This window comes from Ochotona princeps, chromosome 5, assembly GCF_030435755.1.
Source record: "Ochotona princeps isolate mOchPri1 chromosome 5, mOchPri1.hap1, whole genome shotgun sequence".
Lineage (NCBI taxonomy): Eukaryota > Metazoa > Chordata > Mammalia > Lagomorpha > Ochotonidae > Ochotona > Ochotona princeps.
In genome coordinates, this window is record NC_080836.1 from 39,414,722 (window position 1) to 39,437,117 (window position 22,396).

The 22,396-nt window shown below is 41.6% G+C and overlaps 1 protein-coding gene across 2 annotated transcripts in view; it reads right to left on the reverse strand.

Moving 5' to 3' along the window:
* ACVR1 (activin A receptor type 1) overlaps positions 1-22,396 on the reverse strand; it is a 125,208-nt gene that overhangs the window by 22,522 nt on the left and 80,290 nt on the right. For both annotated transcript variants that reach the window (XM_058664496.1, XM_058664497.1), the window contains exons 3-5: positions 12,046-12,309; positions 9,389-9,600; positions 5,395-5,494 (exon numbers count right to left, since the gene is read on the reverse strand). In XM_058664496.1, coding sequence (XP_058520479.1) covers positions 5,395-5,494; positions 9,389-9,600; positions 12,046-12,309 — 576 coding nt within the window. The remainder of the gene's footprint in view (positions 1-5,394; positions 5,495-9,388; positions 9,601-12,045; positions 12,310-22,396) is intronic.

A 22,396-nucleotide genomic window follows, 5' to 3' on the forward strand; every position in this document is an offset into this window, starting at 1 on the left:
ATAAATACTCCAATCATTTGCCACGAAAGACAAAAAACAAACAAACAAACAAACAAACAAATCCAGGTGGGATCTGTCCCTCTCACCCACCCAACTGTGGTAATAAAATATCTACATGGGACCAGTGTGTATAGTAATGGGTTAAATCACTACCTGCAGTGCTGGCTTCAGTTGCAACTGCTTCATTTCCGTTAGCCCCTGAGAATAACCTAGGAAAGCAGAGGAAGGTGGCCCAAGTGCATAGGACCATGTACCCACATTGGAGATCCAGAAGAAACTCCTGGTTCCCGGGTTTGGACCAGCCCACTTCTAGATACTACGGCCATTTGGGAAGTAAAACAGCAAATGGATTATTTCATCTTTCTCTAAACTCTGCTTTTCAAGTAAAATATATCCCTTTAAAAGAAAAAGCATCTTGAGTATTACCAGTGTATAATTAGCAACCAATTGCTCCATTCACCTCAAAATTCCTTTTCTGAAAGGTGTAATGAAGACTAGCATACCAAGAAATGAAGATATGTCACAGTAGGCATCTCTACTCTCAAATAAAAAAAAGAGGACTCCCAATGAAAGTTAAATATATCTAGACAATACGATATGAGACCTTCTATCTTTGTCTACACCTATAATTCCGCGACATACTTTAATAGCAGAATGTTAAACATATTAAACTGAAGAACAATACAACTATAATAATCCCGAAGGAGATGGTGGTAGAGGAAATGGGGAGGGAGAAAGAGGAAGGCAAGGGGGGAAATCCTCACATCTACAAAACTATATTATGGAAAATAACAAAGATAATTTAAAGAAGAAAGATACAAAGTACACATGCCTCTAAATAACACATGAAAGTTAGCAAGACTTAGAAAATGGTACCAATTATTTGATTTCAACATTGTACTGAAAACTAAATGACAATAACCAAATTGAATGGCTCCCTTGGCTCTTCCCTTCCATACAAGACCAACACAGACATTTTCTGAGCATCCAAAAGTGTGAATTTACATTATGTATTTCTTTTTCCACAAAGGAGACTATTAAGTTTGTGATGTGTTCTGAGGATTAAAACAAAACAAACACAAAAGCCTGAACACAATGCTGTGTGGAAGACTGACAAGCAGCCACCGCCATCCCTAAAGGATTTCTTGGCAGAGGATACATTTCAAAAGAGGATTTGCAAAGTCTTAAATACATAATCCCAGAGCAGTTCTGATTTCTAACATCGGTCATGGGTATTCTTTTGTGAGACAGCCCTGTGTTGCCACAAGTGGGCCACACCAAAAAGGCCACTTGGAGCAAGCAGCATGCTGAAGAATGCAGTGACCTCAGCTACACACAGATCCCTGTGGAGCAGGGTACCCTCTTGCAGCAGCAACACACTTGTCATCTTGTCAACCACATGCTCTCTCTTCCATTCTTCTCTTTAATTATGGGCAGAGAGGAGGTGGTAATTACCACTAGACTGTGGGGATCAGTGAGGGGTGTAATGAGCCTGGATAACGACACAGCAGGGATACAACTTGCCGGGCAGTGCGGCTGTCTACCCAGGCAAGAGGCTGCTGGGCTCACATGGCTTCAAAACACAGCTGTAACACCAACCAACATTGGCAGGCAAATGGCCTTTTTTTTTTTTTAAGTTTTGACTTTCTTTTTATTTATTTATTTATTTATTATTTTTAATTCATTAATTACATTGTATTATGTGACACAGTTTCATAGGTACTTGGATTCTCCCCACCCCTCCCCAAACCCTCCCACCATGGTGGATTCCTCCACCTTGTTGCATAACCACAGTTCAAGTTCAGTTGAGATTCCCCCATTGCAAGCATATACCAAACATAGAGTCGAGCATCTTATTGTCCAGTCAAGTTCAACGGCTTCTTAGGTATACCCTCTCTGGTCTGAAGACAGAGCCAGCAGAGTATCATCCCAATCAATTAAAAGCTCCAACATACCATCAGTAAAAATTTACATCATTATGGAATTAATTGACATAGTAATGAGTAACCAATATGTTAAAAGTAAATGCGGGTTCCCAGCCACCTTCTGTGACCACCTCATTCACATTTCAATTTTAGTTTATACACAACATATAACATACATAACATAACATGTTATACATAACATCATATCATCTTAAATTAAGGCAAACATGTGGTATTTAACCTTTTGGGATTGGCTCATTTCCCTTAGCATGATGGTTTCCAGTTTGGCCCATTTGGCCACAAAGAACTGCATTTTGTTTTTTTTAATAGTAGTATTCCATGGAGTAGATGAACCATAGCTTTCTTGTCCAGTCCTCTGCTGATGCGCATTTTGGCTGCTTCCATGTTTTTGCAATTACTGATTGTGCTGCTATGAACATAGGAGTGCATGTTGGTTTCTCATAAAACAAATGTTCTGGATATATTCCTAGGAGTGCTATTGCTGGATCATACGGTATGTTGATTTTGAGTTGTTTACTCTGCGAGATCTAGGGGTAGGTCCCTACTTCCTAAAAAGGACTCCAAAAGCAATAGAAATCAAGACCAGAATAAACAATTGGAACCTCATCAAACTAAGAAGCTTCTGTACAGCAAAGGAAACAATCAATAAAGTAAAAAAGCAGCCCACAGAATGGGAAAAGATCTTTGCGCACTACGTAGGTGATAGAGGGCTAATCTCCAGGATATACAAAGAACTACAAAACAGCCAAAACACCAAAACAAACAAGCCACTCAAGAAATGGGCACGGGAAATGGGCAGACACTTCACAAAGGAACAAACCCAAATGGCAAATAAACATATGAAAAAATGCTCAAGTTCCCTGGCAATAAGGGAAATCCAAATTAAAACATCAATGAGGTACCACCTAACGCCAGTAAGACTGGCCCACATGAATAAAAGCACCAACAACACTTGTTGGCGAGGTTGCAGGGAAAAGGGAACCCTACTCTACTGCTGGTGGGGCTGCAGGCTGGTACAGCCTCTATGGCAATCAGTATGGAGAACATTCAAGCAAATGGCCCTTTGCTAGAAAACGAAGCCTCTAAGAACCAAAACATGGAGAGAAGCCGGTTTGGCCAGGCTACATACCCAAAACCAAACTCTACATTCTCTGGCAGGAAATAATTTTAAATAATAATTTTAAATAATTTTAAATAATATTAAATACCAAAAAAACTCCAAGCACATGTTAAACACAATCCGTAACTGTGCACTCTATGGCATCGTCACGTCACACAGGATTCACACTGAAAAAGTGACAGTATTTGCCCACCTCAAGATGACAGCTAATGTAACACTACTAGAAAAAAATGATGCAGTAATCACTTCATGCCTTCGTTCCATTTTGCATCTTACTTTTTTCTTACGTTCCCTTCAATTTCTTCTTGGAAAGCAGAGAAAAATATCATAGGAAATGGTGGACATGGGATTGTTTAAAAAAATTTTTTAAGAAAGCAGATGAATGGTAAGGTAGGCATAAAAAGAGATGCATTTTATGATTTTGAAACATTTCTTATAGATACAAATCTTTGTGTACAAGTCCTCAAAACAAAAGCAGAGGTGTCCCAAAGCCCTGGCCAGATACGCTTAGAAAGAAGATCCCAAAAGGTACCTGAAATTGAGGGTCTCGCTGAATAACACATGGAAATGACAGACCTAGTACAGCATCCTATGTTTCTGACCAACCATGACAACACACCATTTGTGCAGCTGACCATTTACATGTTTATTTGAAGCTGTACCATACAATTGCTAATAAAAAGGAACTAAAAAACTTTTATTGAAGTTTGTGATGCTAACGAAGAAAATACAATGAATGATTAAATCTGCATTGTTTCCAGAAATGGTAAAGAATAACTATAGAACTAGAAACAGAACACATTTTTTAAAGATGTAGAATTAATTCTGCTCTTTGAGCTCTGGGGCCAATCACCAAGCTGACGTTGAGATATGGTACAGCCTTGGCATGGGTTTGGCCACAGGTCAGGAGGTTAGAAGACAAGTGAGACAGATGTATGTTCCTCTTCACTGCCATCCACCACCAGATGCCCTTGTCCATAGTCAAATGTGCTACTAGTTGGTAAAAGACAACTCTGTATATAACGAGCACACCTGGGATTTGTCCATCTATACTTTCTCCATTCACAATCTGTTGCAGAACGGGAAGTATTCACAGTGGCTGTAGAACTAAATACACGATAACACATCTTCTGCTAGACACCCATGTGTCTTGGTTCAGCAGTCATTGCTCTTCCTACCTCTGTCCATCCCTTTTTCCATGGAAACAAGAAACCAAACCAGGCATTTGTCAAAGCTGGTATGATACCACTTGGGACACCTGCATCCCATGCAGGAGAGCCTGGGCTTAAGCCCTGCTTCTTACGTTCGATTCCAGGTTCTTGCTAACACACACTCCGGGAGGTAGCAAGGTTTGGCTCAAATACGTACTTGAGTTTCTGCGACCCACAAGAAAGATCCAGATTGGGTTACTGGCTCCTGACCAGTTTGACCCAGTCCAGTCCTGTCTGGTGAAGGCAGTTGGGGAGTGAACCAACAGATACAAAACCTCTCTCTATCCCAGTTTCCTCATCTTTCTCATCACTTTGCCCTTCAAATAAATTGTAAATTTAAGAAAAGTCTTCTATCATTCTTCTAAGAAGCCATTTATCATTTTATAATAGAAACCACTTAACAATGCCCAAATGAAGCAACGTGTGCAAAATCCTTCTCAGATATTATTCAACTAGTATTCAACACAGAATCTTTTTAAATACTTGTGACTTTTTAAAATGGAAATGTGTGGATGTTTAAAACTCAAAACGACACAAATGATATATTACATACTACAATTACATGTACATATAAATTTAAGGGGCCAAAGAGAAATGAAAGTCCTATTAGAATAAAGTAGTAATAAAACTAACCTTGACAAATATATACATACATATATATGCATATAAAATACATAGATACACACTTTATACTTAAAAGAAAGGGAAGAGTTGAAGTAAAAAAAAAAACTGCAATAAATGCTTCTATTGTCCCACAGCCTGCTTCTATTGGCTCATTCAACATCTGTAGTCAGGAACCATTCATTTTTCAAGTATTCTCTGTATCCCATAGCGTCCACATACAACTAAAATGCTTTTGACCAAGCATTCTCTCTGGTAATTAGTGATGAACTACTTCGGCAAGAATTTCAACAAGCTTAGGTGCTCAAAGAGATTCCGTGACCACCTCCGACCCGTTAAGTTTAACAAATTCTATGCCATGGTTATCTCATATCTCCCAGGGTTAGTCAGGAAGCAACAAGAAACAAAAAGCAGACTTTGTAAGCTCCAGCACCACTTCCTAAAAAATAGCTAACAATGCATAATACTCAAAATGGAAGAGAAAAAAAGGAATTACCAACACACTCCAACAGTGTAATCTGGCGAGCCACTGTTCTTTGTACCAGAAAAGGAAGACCAGAGCCACTTCCCGACGTACACGGGTGATCCAGTAAATCCTGTAATTTTAAAGACAAAGAGAAAAGGCAGCTGATGAGCAATCTCCATAGAGTATTAGTATGTATGTTGCTGTAATGCACATGGAAGGCAGCTGTCCCTGACACGTGAACCCTGAAAGCTCCATTGGAAGGATTGGTTTTACTTCCTAAGAAAACTGGAGTCTCACTCTTTCTCTAGTGTGAGATAGGTATTCCTGACGGATAACCAGTCCTGTCTTAACCTCAGAACGCTACAAGATACATAAAGAGCCCGGTGGCGTGGCCTAGCGGCTAAAGTCCTCGCCTTGAACGCCCCGGGATCCCATATGGGCGACGGTTCTAATCCCGGAAGCTCCACTTCCCATCTAGCTCCCTGCTTGTGGCCTGGGAAAGCAGTCGAGGACGGCCCAAGGCTTTGGGACCCCGCACCCGCGTGGGAGACCCGGGGGAGGTTCCTGGTTCCTGGCATCGGATCGGTGCAGCACTGACCCGTTGCGGCTCACTTGGGGAGTGAAACATCGGATGGAGGATCTTCCTCTCTGTCTCTCCTCCTCTCTGTATATCCGGCTTTCCAATAATAATAAAATCTTTAAAAAAAAACAAAACATAGCTTTAAAAAAAAAAAAAGATACGTAAAGAAAGAAGCTAAGCATGATCAAAGATGCAGATCACCAAGTCCAGGCAGGGTTTGAGTACAAAAGGAAGCAGAAGAAAAAACAGGCAGTGAGACACAAAGAAGGTGGGGTGGAATTTAACTGCGAGAGCTGGACACAATTCACCATATCCAACTATGTTCAGTATCCATCAGATGATCCACGTTAGTTGCCATACCAACTAAGGGGTTCTAATTACAAAGAAATCAAGAGTAAGGAACAAACAACTCAAATGTCTATAAATGGAAAGATGCCAAGAACTTTGAGGATCTTTTACCTGGTCCACTCAGAGATCCACAGGTGGAGAGTGTCTTCAAGTGGGTAAGGAGCAAGGGTTATTATAAAACACCTACTTGTCACTTTTTACTGCAACTCACTCACAAATCAGAGGAAAAATATTACACTTCCATTACAAACATAAATACAGAGGCCCACGAAGACTTTTGCTAATCAACAGGTTGCCCAAAAAAGAGAGTAGTGAGTTCATTCACAGAGCTTTCCTTCTTACTCTCAGGCAAGCCAGGCAGCAGCCTCCTGCTTTCTGGCATGCATTATCTGTAATAAACAACACTGTGCCCCTGGAGAGGGCGGGAAGGGTGCAGTAACGCTGAGCTAACGTTCCCCAAAGCTCTTCCTTTCCCAAACATTCTAGCTGGCCAATTAAAGCAGTGCATTGATTTGTGTGAATTTCATCTGCTCTCACTTCCTCTGAGCACCACTGTGAAGTACTGTTGAACAGCAAAATTACCAAAAGCTGAACATCCAACGGAAGAAATTTAGAGCCCTTAAAAACCACAAAAGGCATAATCAACAAGAATACGAGTGTAGATGAAACAGAGCTTCAGCTATCCCCCTAACCATTCTCATTCGCCGTTCTTTTTTCTCTATTCACCAAAAACTGTTAAGGAAAATGAATGATTCTGAAAATTGAACTAGTGGATTCTGATTCTAAACTCAGCTCATGGTTCTAAGGCAAGGAACTGAGTTGAAATACAGCAAACATTTAAAATCTCAACTATCAGATTCCAAGGCTGCTTTTTTTCAAGGTAGGCAAGTGGTTTAGTCAGAGCCTGTTTTGTTGAATCATGTACATGAGTGCATGACTTAAATAAGTACCTAGACCAGTAATGAGGCCCCCCTTTTTTTTCAAACTGCATTCTCTCTTCAGTTACTGTGTCATGAAATCATGTCCTTTGACAGGGTTTAGAGGACCATTCTGTCATATGCTTGCATTCCTCTAGAAGCTATTTAAATAGCAATTTACACTAAATATTTCAATTATTGCCCTCAGTAATTAGTTATCTTAGCAGCTCTAAGAAAGAAGTCCTGACTAATCTATTTTCAAATCAGACTTTGTTGAAGCTTTCTCAGGATTCATTCACACATCTTGCTACTAACACAATAAACTCATTTAAGTTCCCTTAAAGCTTGAAATAGGTTGCAAAGTGTATTTCTTAGCTTTTCAAATAAAATATCCTTATTCCTCTCTTGCCCCAGTCCCATATTCAAGCAGCTTGGTGAGAAAGGAAGCCACGCAAGGTTACCTCCCGACTTTGCATACCAAAAAGTATACTTGACAGGTGGCTGGCCCAGAGATGAGGCAGGTGGTAGAGTGTTAGGCTGGACTGCTTCCCAGCATGCATCAGCTACAACCCAATGTCCTGACAACTCAGTAAGAGAGGTCCTGAAATCACTCAGCTCTATCACCTGAGTACATAGATAGCCACCACTGAGATGTGTCTTCTTCAGCCATAAGGAAGTTGCAGGTCAAACGTATCTAAAGAACTACCAGGACCCTGTAAATTCACACCTAGCAGAATAAGATGATTTGGGAAGATATAGGGACATAGCATTAAATAACAGTAAAGGACATTGGAAAGTCATTAATTTGCTTGTGTTTAAACTCACCAGGTTACATCAAGACTAGATTCTAGATGTGGTATTGGCCTATCTTTCACAGCTGTGTTCCAACCACAACCCTTTGCTTTTTTTCAGCAGAGGTATCAGATTCAATTTAGGATACATGTAGTATATTATTTTTTTTCTTTTAAGCGCTATAGTAAACCTTCTATTTACACCAAGATCTATCTACTTCCAAAAGTTTCTTTAAAATTAAAAGTTGAGAGGCCAGCACCATGGTATAGCAAGTTAAACCTCCACATGCAGTGCCAAAATCCCATGTGAGTGCTGGTTGGAGTTCCAGCTGCTCCACTTCAAATCCAGTTTCCTGCTATGGCTAAAGAGAGCAGTGGAGCATGAAGTGCTTGGGGCCCTGTACCCATGTGGGAGACCCAAAAAAACTCCTGGATTCTCACTGGCCAGTTCCTGTTATTTCAGCCATCTAGGGAGTAAACCAGTGGATAGACTCTCTCTTTATGTCTCTCTCTGCCACTCAGTCTTTCAAACAAAAATAAAATAAATCTTTCTTAAGAAGAAATTCAAAAAGTCAACAACCATCATTTTAAAGAGTAAACACTCACTTTTTAATATGTATTAATTATCATAAAATATGCAGAAGAGCAATTTTAGAAATGTAAAATACAGTGATTTGGGTCAACAGGGCTGTCACTGGCAACATGCTGCCACCGAATAAGGGAACTCTGGCAGGTGTGAACTGATACATGGTTAAATATAAAACACACATGCAAGATTTGAAAATCTAGTTCAAAGAATGTAAAAATTTAGTAATTTCTTACGTACTATAGGTTTAAACATTAAAATTCTAAGCATTAAAACTAATTCCATCCTTTTTCTTTTTGTAGCATTTTTTTTAACTGGTTACTTGAAAATTTACAACTACAGATGTGTGCACACATTTCTACTGCATGACAGTGGTTTAGCCAAGGGAATATATTCCACCAGGGGGCAGCACAGGAGCATGAAAAATAATGGCTACACTTTTTATAAATCTTAAATTACAAACTGTTAAATAATCTGGATGGGAAATAAATTTTTAAGATTAAGCAAGATGTACCTTATTTAAAAGTACTCCATTTTGCTACATATAGGAATTAAATACCACAAACTCAAGCTCCTCCACAGTTGTATCAACCTCCCTCTTCCCTTACTCCAGAAGGCACCAAGAATCGAAGACAGTAAATCCTCTCCTTTAGTTAAATACCTGTTCTCATCTAAGGATGACTAAATATGTGTCCACCTATGTATGAGGAGGACACATGTGTGCACGGTCAAGGCCCTTCCTGATTGGCTTTTCACGACAAATGCAAAGTGTCTGCAGCCATTTGTACAGGGTTAAACTCACTGCTAAGGTGCTGTCGCCAACATTAGTGGTGATGAGTCCTTCGATGGTACCATACTCCACATCTCGGGGATTGAGGCGTTCTTGGTTGCGCCTTTTAAATTTTCGAAGTGCGACTCCCAGTAGGCAAGCTACAAGGCATACTGCGAACACTACGGACAAAATGATGAGGCCAACCTCCAAGTGGAAATTCTGTGTTCCAGAGAAGGACTTCCCTGGAGAAGAGGGGAAAGAAAAGTTAACTGGCTGCAAAGATCACCATTCATTATCTGGCATAACAAATGACCCTATCAATTGTCTCCTGAAACTAACCGGGCAGTCTCAAAAGCCACAAGGTGTTAAAATGAAAATATTTACTAATACCTGGCTCAGCCATTTCAGCCATCATTTAATTAGACACAACTAGAATTGGAAACAACTCTACCAAGAATCACTTGTATGCAAGAGAGTTTTTTCAAAATACAAAATATTGTACAAATCTGATTTTACTCTTACTAACTTGAATTTGATATATAAAGATTTTTATCACCAAGCCCTTACAGAAAGGCACAACATGATAATATCCTCAAGAAAAAAGTGCTGAGTTAAAACCAAATTACTCCTTTCTTTTCAACATGTCTTGGATGATTATCACTGAATTCTCATTGGGCTTTCTATATCATGTTTTTTGTCTAGGAACCTATTTATTCATCTGTACACTGATTCAAATACCCATTCATTCTCTCACTCAAACACTAAGACATCATCCAAACATAGCTGTAGTCAGCTGAAGACTCCAAACATCACTGGAGCACACATTCAGTCGTTTTACTTGCCTGGAGAGTGAAATCAAAGTTCCTTAGTCAGATAACTAAGGCTCACAACCAAAGGGTCGCAAGACAATAACATCTCTGAATTTCAGACTCTTGCACAACATCATTTCCTTAAGCACTCCCTACACAAAAGGTCTTACTTGTTTCAATGGTCCTGGCCCCTCAGCACTCAAATTCTAGGAGCTCCACTTTATGCATTTCTTTGACTTCCCAACACAATTACTTGGTACTCTTGAAATGCTATAATCAATGTCATTTTAAGCTTAAGTGTAAACAAATCAAAAATGACATTAAATGATAAATATAGGACATCTAGTGAGACTAGAAATTCCTTGAATAAAGAAAATTAATTTCCTATTAAAATGTAAGGCATGGCAACTTTCTGCAAATTGGGAAAACTGTATTACTGACAACATATTTTGTAATATGAAAAGATACTTCTTCACATCCACTCACTCAATTACTAAAAATTCCACTCACCAAACATGAGTCAAGCTTATTTCAATAATGCCCTTCAGTTCCAACATTTAAATACTTTCTCTTTTCTAAACTTTAATGATGCAAATCTATTTGCTTTTTAAAAATTTAACCACCTCTCTACACTGAAAACTCTGCATCAAATTTCAGAATCAGTATAATGGAGTCTTGTATCAGTTTCCTGTTTTCCCTCTTCTCCTGACATTCTTGGAAAAGATTATTCCCAGTCGCCTTCCCTATTCACATTTTTGGTGTCTTTCTTCATCTGTGTACAAAATTAAATAACACTATATTTCAGGAAGTTTGCAGAAAATGAAATTAAAAGTACGTTTATTTGGGTACAAAAAATTTGAAATCCAAGCATTGTTTTTTCATAATATACAATTTCTATGAACTTTCTAAGAACCCCCTAGAAAAGTTAATAGTACCAATTATACTTGAAAAGAGTTTATACCATACTTGCAGGAACTTTAGGCCAGCAAGTTAGGGCTCATTTTAGTGGGAAAGTGTTTCAGAGGAGGACTGATTTCCACACAAAATGGAATCCATAACAGAGAGAAAAATTCACATGAACTGCAGGATTCACGCCAGATGTGAACCAGTTTCCGGGTTAAACAACAGAAGACCGGGAATTAGATCTGCCAGAAGAGGTGAGCCTCTCAGTGGCTCCTTCTCCCTAAAGTAGGAAAGGCTCTCCAGGAAGCAGCCAGCAGCTTAGCATGCCATTTTTTCCCCATCACAGTGACTTAGCGATGAATTTTTTTCTACACTAGAATTATGTCAAAAATTAAGGACAAGGCCCTTGTCCTATGGCCCAGTGGCTAAATCCTCACCTTGCAAATTCCAGGATTCCATACTGATGCTGCTTTGTGTCCTAGATGCCTCTGCTTCCTATACAGCTTCCTGACTGTGGCCTGGGAAAGCAGTAGAGGACGGCCCAAAGCCTTCGGACCCTGTGCTCATGTAGGAGACCTGGAAGAGGCTCCTGATCAGCTCAGCTCAGCTCCAACTGTTGCAGCTCCTTGGGGAGCGAACCAGTGGATGGAATATATTTGCCTAACTCTCTGTAAAGCTGCCTTTCCAATAAAAATACATGCTTTCTTTAAAAAGTTAAGAACAAAACCACAGTCCAACCTAGAGAACTGGTCAGCCAAGTCTTCCACAAAGTGGACACTACCTTGCCATCTTTCCCTACAGGTCCATCCTGTTAGTTGCCAATAGACAGGTCTTTCTCTTCCTCACCTTTTATCTCTCTCATCACCCCCAGCTCAAAGAGTAGGAAGTTGTGGGGCCACTTACATCTTTCACACACACAGACTCTGGGCAACACTAACAAACCGCATGATCTAGAAAGAAAAAGTCCACAGGAACCTTTAGTGGGCAGCTGGGCTGTGATGTTCCTGTTACACCAGTCCCCTTGGCAGCACTCCACAGCTTGGCCAGGTGACGGCGGCGTCTTACAGGTCATCTTGCCCTGCTCGTAGACCTGGAAGCAGCCTTTCTGGTAGACGTGGAAGCCATCGTTGATACTTAATGAGGAAAAGCACTGCTGACCTTCACAGTGGTCCTCATTCCCACAGGACAGCCCTTCACACACACACATATAAAGTTTGTGGTTGACCTTGGGCTTCTCATCTGCAAAAAAGCAAAGGGAAAATAATCATGTTATGGGTTTCACGCCACACTGAGCAAGTAACAGTATCTCCAGGACCATTCTCAACACATTTACCGAACAGAAAATCATCACCAGTGACCATGAGATCCACATTCTGTGACCCTGTCATTTGACCAGCTTCTAAATAATAGCCACTCCTTGATGAATGTGTTTATGAGAACTACACACCCTCTTTTACATTTAGAGCAATGCAGGCCAAAGACTTAACTATTGTCGATTCACAGACTTCTAAAAATGAGCTGCTCTACTGTGGTTTTCATGCTACCTTTGACTTCACGGGTTCTTACAGCCCTATGCTTGCATCAAAAGAAACCACTCTGTTGAAATAATACATTCATTATTTCTACTTTATAGCAAAAGATGGCTCCTAAATACATAGCAGCTGCTGATACCACTTCCTGCTAGCTCTGTACAAATCTGCATCAACTAGTAAAACAGGGAATGCTGATGCTCCTGCTTCAGAAATGCATTAGTACAGTAACAGCTCGCATAAAGAGACGCACGATCTATAATCACAAACCTATGTTTCTGAATTTTTCCCACTACACACCTAGACTGACTTTCCAACAGTGGTAACAATCAAGTTTTTATGTTGACCATATTGAGAATGAATAGCTTCTTAAAGCATTTTTAACTGGCAGGAAAAGACTTGGCACTAGCTATCCACAATGAGGGTACGGAGAGTCACAGAGAAAAGAACAATGCTTGAACAACACATACCAGGACCAAAGGCAGCGCTCACACCTGATGGGTGCAAGGAGTAATGGAAAGAGGGGTATCATCAGGAAAGTGTACTCACTCAGACCTCCTAATTTTCTCTTTCTCAAAGCACTTATTTGCAGTTCCATTTATCACACCATTCTTTTCCCCTTTCCCTTGTTGAAATGATTCATTCAGACTTGCTGGCCCCAACAGTTTCCAGCAGTGGGGAAGGAAAGTGAAAACAGAATGTAAACAGCCAAGTCCTAGAGGCCCCTGATGAGTTAGCTGAGGCTGTGTTCATAGCAGCCCTGTTCATCTCAGGGAATTCAGCTTCCACAACGGCGCTCTGAAGGCTATGGCACAGAGAGGCGGCCTGCTAATCCTTGAACCCTCACTGGTGGGTCTGCGCGATAACTGCTCCGTTCTTAAAATAACAGGTCAGGTGTCTGTGCTTTCAAGGGAAGACCTTAAGGTACAGTGTTTGAAAATGTCAAATTCATTTACACAGAATTTGTGTGGGCATATGTGGAGATGTGGGATATCTCAAAAAAAGAAAAGCATTCTTAATCTTTCTCCTTCTCTCTTCAAAGAAGAGGAAAAATAGCCCACTGCCCACTGTCATGTGGGTGCTTCGTCCCACAGAGTAAGTGCATGCAGACACAGAGACACAAGCCTTCTATTTATAATTGACTCGCTAGCTCTTTTGAAAACCACAAGGGGCTCGTCCAAAAGTAAAGACAGGCCTGAAAGCAGAAAATCCAAAATAGCCGCTGACCGTGCTATGTGTGTCATCGGCCTCACCCCTGGGAAATCGAGAGCCCGCAGACATTTTTAATGACCAAAAATTTTAATGAGCAAAGAGATCATTTTTATTTTCCCCACCGAGAGAAATCCAAGAGAAATTCTAGCACTAATCTATTTCTATGAGGGGAAGACACACATATATCTGCTGACATAATCCAGCAAAAAAGTTTACACTTGCCAAAAGAGAGCTGAAAGATAATACTTCTAGGGAGTCTAGACATGCTTGTCACTCTTGAACCGGCACCAAGCTGTGCTGAGGGCTGCCAACTATGCTGCCCTGGAAGGAAATCGATGACGAGGGTGAGGGACAGAGGTGACGGTGCCAATGGTGCCATGGTGATTTAGTTGTGATCTAGAGCAGGCAATTAAAAAGATTACATTTTAAAACCGAAATGAGGCAACTTACATTTGAAGCACAAACACGGGTTCTGAAATTCTTCATATTTTTTAAAGGCCATAGATATCCAAGGATATACACCGATCACATTCAAGGATATGTGCGTATTTTGATGCTGAGTTGGGACTGAGGGGCTCAGTGTTGGGATAAAGGGGACAGAACGGAAATAAACTGGGTGAGCAGCTGTCAGGGCCTGACAACGGACGGAGGGGGTAGGCCGTCAACCTGCTGCGCCTCTAGCCCACCTGCAGCAACGGCGACAAAGCCTGCCCTCACCACCGATCCTGCAGAAATAGATGCTCCAAGCACCAGGAAACGGATATTTTGTGGCTCTAGGAAAAGATGTCAGATATTTAAAATGCAAAATAATTCCTCTAGTTTGCTTTCAGTGTGAATTCTGTTTTTAAAGCTCCAACCCCATATTCTCAAAATTCAGAGATACAAGGAGGGACACTGCTTTCCCAAGGCCTCTCATTTTGACAAATGCACACACAGGCTGACAGAGCTGTGGACAGTAACCTAAAGATTCCTGACTGACAGAAATGAGCTGCCTCAAGTAATCATTTACTTCAGGGAAATTCAACTCCCTTATGCCCAGTTCTATAGGATACAGGGCTTAAAGCAGTACCGATTTACAGCAGGACTGAATGCTACTCTGAGTCAAAAGGATTCGGCCTTTCACCCAGCGCTCTTTCTGCACCTTCCGTTACTTTGTGGGGATGCATCGAGGTGATGAGGGCTGACCAACTCTACGTTGGAAATATTCTTCAGGAAAGACGTCAAACACCAGAGTTTTCATTTTCTGCCCTCCACAATCAGGAAAAGGCAAACACGCAGAGAACTGTTGCTAGTGACTGTAATAATTAACTCAATCGCTGATATGAAAGAATTGTGAGCGGAGTCCAGTAGTTCGATAATAAAAATGAACCAAACGTTCTGCAACTTCTTTTTCCTATTTTCTCCTCACCCACCACTTAATATTTTCAGTCTGTGTTTTCCCATAAAACCAATTACCAGACTCTTTCACGTATTTATTTTTACATACACTCTAGACGAAGAGCCTAAATTCATAAAAAGGAAGAGTTGCCACACATAAACACAGTTACATTGATTAAATGCCACTTTGGCAATTTCGATCGGACAGAGTGGATTAGTTCAGAGATGCCAACAGGATTTTTCTGAGCTAGGATTACTACCTCAACAAAGAAAGTTAAAAGACAGACATGTCAGTAGCATTCTCAGATCTTAATATCCACAATTCTCAGCAATACAGCAGGCCTCAAAATGTCCATGAGTCACTTTTTAGTCCTGTTGAATTTAGGAATAACCCTTACATGGTGGATCTGTGACTGTTTGGGGTGGGCATGGTGGCTAGGGTGGAGAATGATCGCCAAAAGACCACAGGTAGGGGACTGCAGCCCCTGAGTCCCACAGAGTGACATAAAAGTACACCAATGAACAGATAATCATGGCCCGTGCTTGCTTTTTAACAGCACAGACAGGAAGCACTGTATCTGATGTGAGCATTTTACGCCTGCTTGTGCAAATAATCAGCAAGTGCCCTGCTAGAAGCAACCAGTCTACTTCCCTTAATTGGCACTCATTTAAATCATTCAGTCATTTAAATGTCAGGCTCAAGGTATTCCCTCTCTTCAACGCTCACCCACATAGTTCGTTGCACAACGCACTTTCCGGCATTACTCAGTGTTATGGCTGCCACAGTCTGCCCTTTGTGTCCCAATAGCCTGGGTTGTGTGAAAACGCAGCCTGTACTGGCTGGGAACAGAGCAGGGTTGGGACACAAACGGAGGCTGCCTCCAGCACACTGGCACCCACACCCCCTGCCCAACTCCGAGGCTCTAGGCTGGCTCCACAATCCAGACATGCTGGCTAGGAAATCTCAGGCGCTCGGCAGGGCCACATCTTTAAGATTTTCTTCTTCTGAGTGATAAGGTGCTCACCATCTGGACACACCTACTTGGAGTCTAATCCTAGAGTGGCAGAGGAAAAAGGCAGAGCAAGGATCATGGCACACTCTTGATGACTGTTTGTAGTTGGGGATGATCTTATATTTCATACCGAAAAGTATTGCTATTTATATAAAGCGGGCACTTGGACAAACTAGGCACAAAACAGCACGGACGTGTCTATTCCCAACCAGCCCAGACAAGCACTCTGAAACACATGATGGCATTTAAAGCAATTCTCATTCTCAATGGTGTACAAACACCACAGTTTCCTACACTACTGTCTGTGACAGAAAAGAGAAACCAGAAACTGCTACAAGTAAACCAGACTGTAACTCCCATGCAGCCTAGGAGTCAGCAAAAGGGATGGGCTGAATTTTTTCCAGGCGTACCTCAAGATAGCACCAATAATAATGCAGTAATTAGACTAATTATAAACGTCCGAGAGCTCGGAATTTGTATAGGCTGAAAAAGGAACTCCAAACATCCCTGGACTCCTTCCAACAGCCAAAATGCTTTGCTCATCTGAAATGGCAGCTTATATCAAGTTTATAGATTATGGCAGTCTTTCCGTCGGCTCTAATCCGGGAGGCACAGTTTGGCATCTCTCCAGAATCTACAAGCACTTGAGATCTCTGGCATTAAACAAAGGCTTAACAAAGGATTTTGCAACGCTGGGCTTCACTGCCAGCAAGCCTAAGACAGAAGCACAAAGGTCCATCCGGAATACCCAGCGAAGGGCATCTGATCCCCTGGCAAGGAGGCAACCTACAGGCTGAGGGATGAAGCACACCAAATGCCTAAATACACTCTCACTATATAAACACACATTGTCACTGAACAAACACAAATCACATTTTTGGGGGTGGGGGATCAGAGAGATTGATACTTAGTACAGTTGTAAAGCCAAGAAGAAAATGTATCACAGAAGTTATGAGAAAAACCAGAGGCATTCAAGAGATCCCACTAAAGCAGAACAACAATGAAAATCCACAAGACATTCCACTTTCTATCCTCCAAATGTGTTCTTTCTCAAGAATCTCTTCACAAATGGCCTCCTCGCTCTTTCACCGGCACAAATTTATTTCTCTCTGGTTTCCATTAGGTCGTCGGGCCTATCTGTCCTGCTTGATGGGATCCTTGGGCTCTTCCCAAAGCTGGGGAAGATCTCAGACGGCTTCTCCCCAAGGAGACTTGCCTTCATAACGAACATTTAACCTCCCCACCAACCAACACCCCGCTAAGTAGGTGCTATCTGCCATACATATTTTACTTTGTATGTTATCTCCTCACAAGAGACACTGTTCACACTCCCAGATTTAAAGTACAAAGTCCCCTTTTAAATGATCTTACACTTGTGTCTCTAAGGCTGTCTAAACTGAAGTACTGTTCTCCGATGGCAGGCACTACGTTCATGGTTACCGTCCCACAATGTCCGCAGAACCTGGCCAGGGTACAATCCTGATGAATATCTGCTGCGCCATGAATTTTCTCTTCACAGAAAAGGATTTAGAGGTGGGAAGAGACCTGATGCTAGCTTTTAGAGCAGACTGAACCCATAAAGTCTTTAAATGTCAGCAGAGATCTTAAGGCAAGGCTTAGTCACCAGGCGGCGTGTCTGTGCAAACCATTTCTTCCGAGATGAGCTCGCCATACCTTCACATCTATTCACCCACTCAGGCTCACAAGTGTAGAAAAGTATTGCTTTGGGTGCTACAGTAGGGCTTTTTTTTTTTTTTTTTTTGAGTGTTGGAAAACAGAAACTAGAAGAGATCCTAAAATGAAGAAATGTGCAATGCATTAATGAATGTCTGGACTTCTATGGGTGGGCATTCCTCGGATCATTGTTTTGAGGATTTGGGATACTACAAAATCTGGTGACCAGAACCATCAAAGTGTAACAAGGACCTCCAACATCAGTCGAGAGCCACTGATGCAGTGTTAGCTGTCAAGCAGAGAATAAGATGCCTGGGTCCTAGCCGTCTTCTTTCTCCTAATCAGTGAAATAATGCTGCTTTTTCGGCAGGGAGCGGGGCAACAGTGAAATTACATCATTTTCCTCCTCTTGCTTTGCTGAAGGTGATAAGGATTCCTAAGTCAGGCTGCGTTGAACTGCTGAAGCTAAGGAGGAAAAAAGTACCATCTGTTTATTTTGTGTCTGGGCTGACTCCTTGTCTCTGAAATAATCCCTGTAAATTAAGCCTATTGCAGCAGCTACTCCTTCTATTCCTAAGCCAAAAACTCTGTTCAAGTGACTAACAAATTAGAGAATATTGTGAGGCAATGACCTAAGACAATATTGGACTGTCTTTTCCACACTTCTTACAACTCCCTGAAGGCAGCAAAAACTTGGCTTTAACACACACAGTGTCTGTGAAGCAACTCCTTAATATGAGGAGAAAATAATGACCTCTTTCTTCATGCCTCTAAACTTTTTGGATTTCTACTTCAAAGAAACAAATTATTACAAAGCCCAATAGGAATTACCTACAGAGGAATGCCTTTATAGACTAAAAAATATACTCTCCTCTCCATATATGTAAGGCCCGTATTTGAATGTATGTCAGGTACAGTGTGAGAAACAGCAAGTACTACTGATTGACGGAGAGGGAAAGCAGCCAGTTGGAATGAATTACAAACACGTCAGAGAGGTGAGCCATTGCTAGGTGAAGAGACGGGGATGCAGGTCCATGTACTGAGAGCCTCAGGCTGGAAGCTCTCCCCATGGTACAGGCAGAAGTGTGTGAACTCTGATGACTCACTTCTGCTCTTCTCCCATCCCCTTGGGATTACAAAGAAGTACAGGCAATTCCACTGAGAATTTCCTAACTGGACTCCAAACTAAAAATGGTCAGTTTTATGGGAAATTGTAAGCAATCAACTCGGTGTTGGATAAAACAGTGAAGGGGAGAAAAAAAAAAACTGTCTCCATCTTACCCCTGGGGCATCTTCAGAAGTTTCAAACCACAGAGATAAACCTTTCAAAAGTTGGGCAGGACTCAATTTGTTTAACAACAGTCGGTCTTGGAAAGCAGCCTCTGGGTGTTAAGGCACTAAAAGCTCCAGGTGAAAAGTACCCTGGAATTGTTAAATCCCCCTTCTCTAACTCCCAATCCTATCCTAGTCCAATGAAATTCTTCTATAAAAGGAAGCTACTTCCTCTATAGAAGTAATCTAGAAGGATCTTATATATTTCTTTCATCCTCAATGAAGTCAAAAAGTTTGTTAAAAAAAAATAAATGGGTAAAAATTTGGGGTAGAATGTAAGTCTCCGATATTATTACATCTCAACCTCTCAATGTCTTGATTCCCCAAGACTCTCAAACCCATATCTTCACGAGAGACTCATGTGAAAAACAGCTCAATGTCTTCAATCCCATGGACATGCGCCTTGCATAACTGCATGCCAGCCTGTACAATTCAAATATTGGTTTCACATACTCCTTCTCCTACCTGTCTAACTATGGCCCAAAACAGTTCATTCACTGCCAAACTTGGCACATTTAAGATGGCGGGCTACAGGCTCCATGACACAGGTAAGCCTGGACCAATTTGAGCTTCTCCCTTTTTAACCAGAGCCAAAGAAAAGCTGCAAGTACCTACACCTCAGGCAGAAACAGAAAGGATTTTTTTCAGGGTTGTGAACCAGACCTAGCTTCTCAAACACACAACCATTCCTCTCAATCTCTGCCACGGAAACCACTCCCAACATCTACCATAATCTTGGACCTTAGCAGGAGAAGCTAGCTAAATCAGAGATGTGTCACAAGGCCACTGGCTGGAGAACAAGAAAATCTAAACACAAACCCGGGCAAGAGCAAGAGGCCAAAGTTTCCACAGAATCCCCTTGGCTCCTGTAGCTGCAGATCACTGACAGCCTAAAGATAACCCAAGGATCTACGAAGGGTCACTTTTAAATAGTAGCTTTAATACCACCAGTCATTTCAGAAGCATTTCCTTCCAGAGGCTGCTTCCATCGACACTAACATGCCAATCCAAGTCAAAGACGGCAAGCCCACTAAAGAGATGAAAGCCCACAGGGAAACGAAGGGAATCCCAGTGGGAACAAATAGCTGCCACCAAGCTGGGATTCTACCCTATGACTCTTCAGCTACCCACAGCTGGACCACTGGGAAACAATGATGTATCAAAGAGGTACCCTATAGAAAGCAATGACTGAAAAATCCCTGAGGAGCCGAAAGCCATGTAACTCATCACCTCCCTGTCCAAAAGCTGTGGCAGCATAAACCATGACTGGCTATATCCAGCAGAATTTTTTTTTTAAGGAAAACCTTTGCATCTTAGAGAAAATTCGCACCTCTTCAGGTTCAATAAAATGTGCTATGGGGTCCTTAGCCACATGTTGTAGATACCAAGGCACTGTCGCTGCTTATTTGCCACAGCACTCCATAAATAATAGCTCAGAACCTGTTGTTTTTTCACTCCTTCCTTTTTAAGAAAAAGGGTTATAATTCCCAAGATCTTCCTAAGAGCCATTAAAATATGCTCAACAGTTTTCTTGCCCACGGAGTCCATGCTGTCCCAAAGGCCAGTTGGCCAGGGGCTGGTGCACAGGAGACAGGTGCTCAGTGGGCTATTTTCAGTGGCTATCAGCGCCATCGGGAGCCGCACATGCTCAATAGGCAGACAAGTTTTGGTTACATTTCAAATTCTAGGCAGCCAAGAGACATACACCTTGCACAGCTGCCAGGACAACCAGCTGCCTTGTGCTCCTCCCAAGACGGGAGTAATGAAAGCAGTGTAACCTGGCCAGCCAACACACCAGTGAGCAAGCTGTACCTCTCATTTCATTGCCTGGGTTATTCTGAGCTGGGCTTATTGACACTCCATGGCAACACAGGAACAAAGGGCCAGCTAGAAGGATTTAAATATCTTGCAAAAGTTGCTAGAAAAAAAATCAGCAGCTCAGATTTCTGCTTCCATTAAAAAAAAAAATAGCAGTGGAACACTCCTATTAGATTATTGCCACTCTATTAGTTATCGTTATCTGTGGAACTACCTGTAATAAAATTTTACTTCTGGAACTAAGGTTTTGTTTTGGCTTTACAAGTCACTGGTTAGTTACTACAGTCAAGATGCCTATGGATACACAGAAAAACTAGTATTCTCAGCCCTTTTCATTCAAATCTTACCGTAACATAGAATCCGATCCACTCTACCACTCTTTCAAAATACAGGAAGCATCTCTAAGTCATCACTCCCAGCTCTCCAATGCTTTCAGGGCACAAGGCAAATACCCCAGGCACAGGCTCAGCCATAATTATAGATCTCTTAAAACTACTCCCTTCACCTAACTTGATGTCCCCACAGTCTCATGTCTTTGAGCTCCACCCTTCTCCTGCCTAAAACATCTCAGTCCTTTCTTTGCTGCCCTAACGCCTTTTCATCCTCCAGAACTCTGCTCCCTGGATTTCCATCACTAGTCGCAGGCCTGGGAGAGACAAAGACCTTTCCTGAAAGGAGGCTATGCATCCAACCAGACGAGACCACCTCATCAGCAAGAAACACCTCTTATTTATATGTTGTGGTTTGTGTCTAAAGCGTGAGTCTTAGTCCTCAGTGTGACTCTGTTGCAATGGTCAGAAATCTAAGAGGTGGGGAACTGCCCGTCGAACAGATTAAGGTCAATCTTGTGGGACCACTGAACTCTTTAAAGCACAAGTTTCTCTAACAGCAAATCTGATCCTTGAGCTGAACTCTGGCTTCCTGTTTCAAAATGAGCTCTCCCCTTTCACACTTGCTGTGGATCACTAGTCCCTTATCAGGGCCTGAACACACAAGACCGCTTCATTATGAACTTTCAACCTCCAAAACATGTAAAAATAAACCTCTTTCTTTTATCAAGTCACCAAACCTCAGGTATCTCATTAAGGTAGCAGAACACAATCTTCATGCACAATCTTAATTGCATAGCCAATACCTACCAATGTGAACACTTGGTACTCTCAGAAATTTATGCTTGTAAGAATGGGAAGGAATGTGAGATATTCTTTAAAATGATCCTCTTTTCTCAAACTCAGAACAAACTGTTTGAAAGGTGTATCTACTTTTTTTCTCGGCCCAGATCAGTTCCACTGTCTCATGCATCATTGTTTGTGTAACCAACAACATTATTTGTCCAGTATCTACTGAGTGCTGATGACACACCATGTGCTT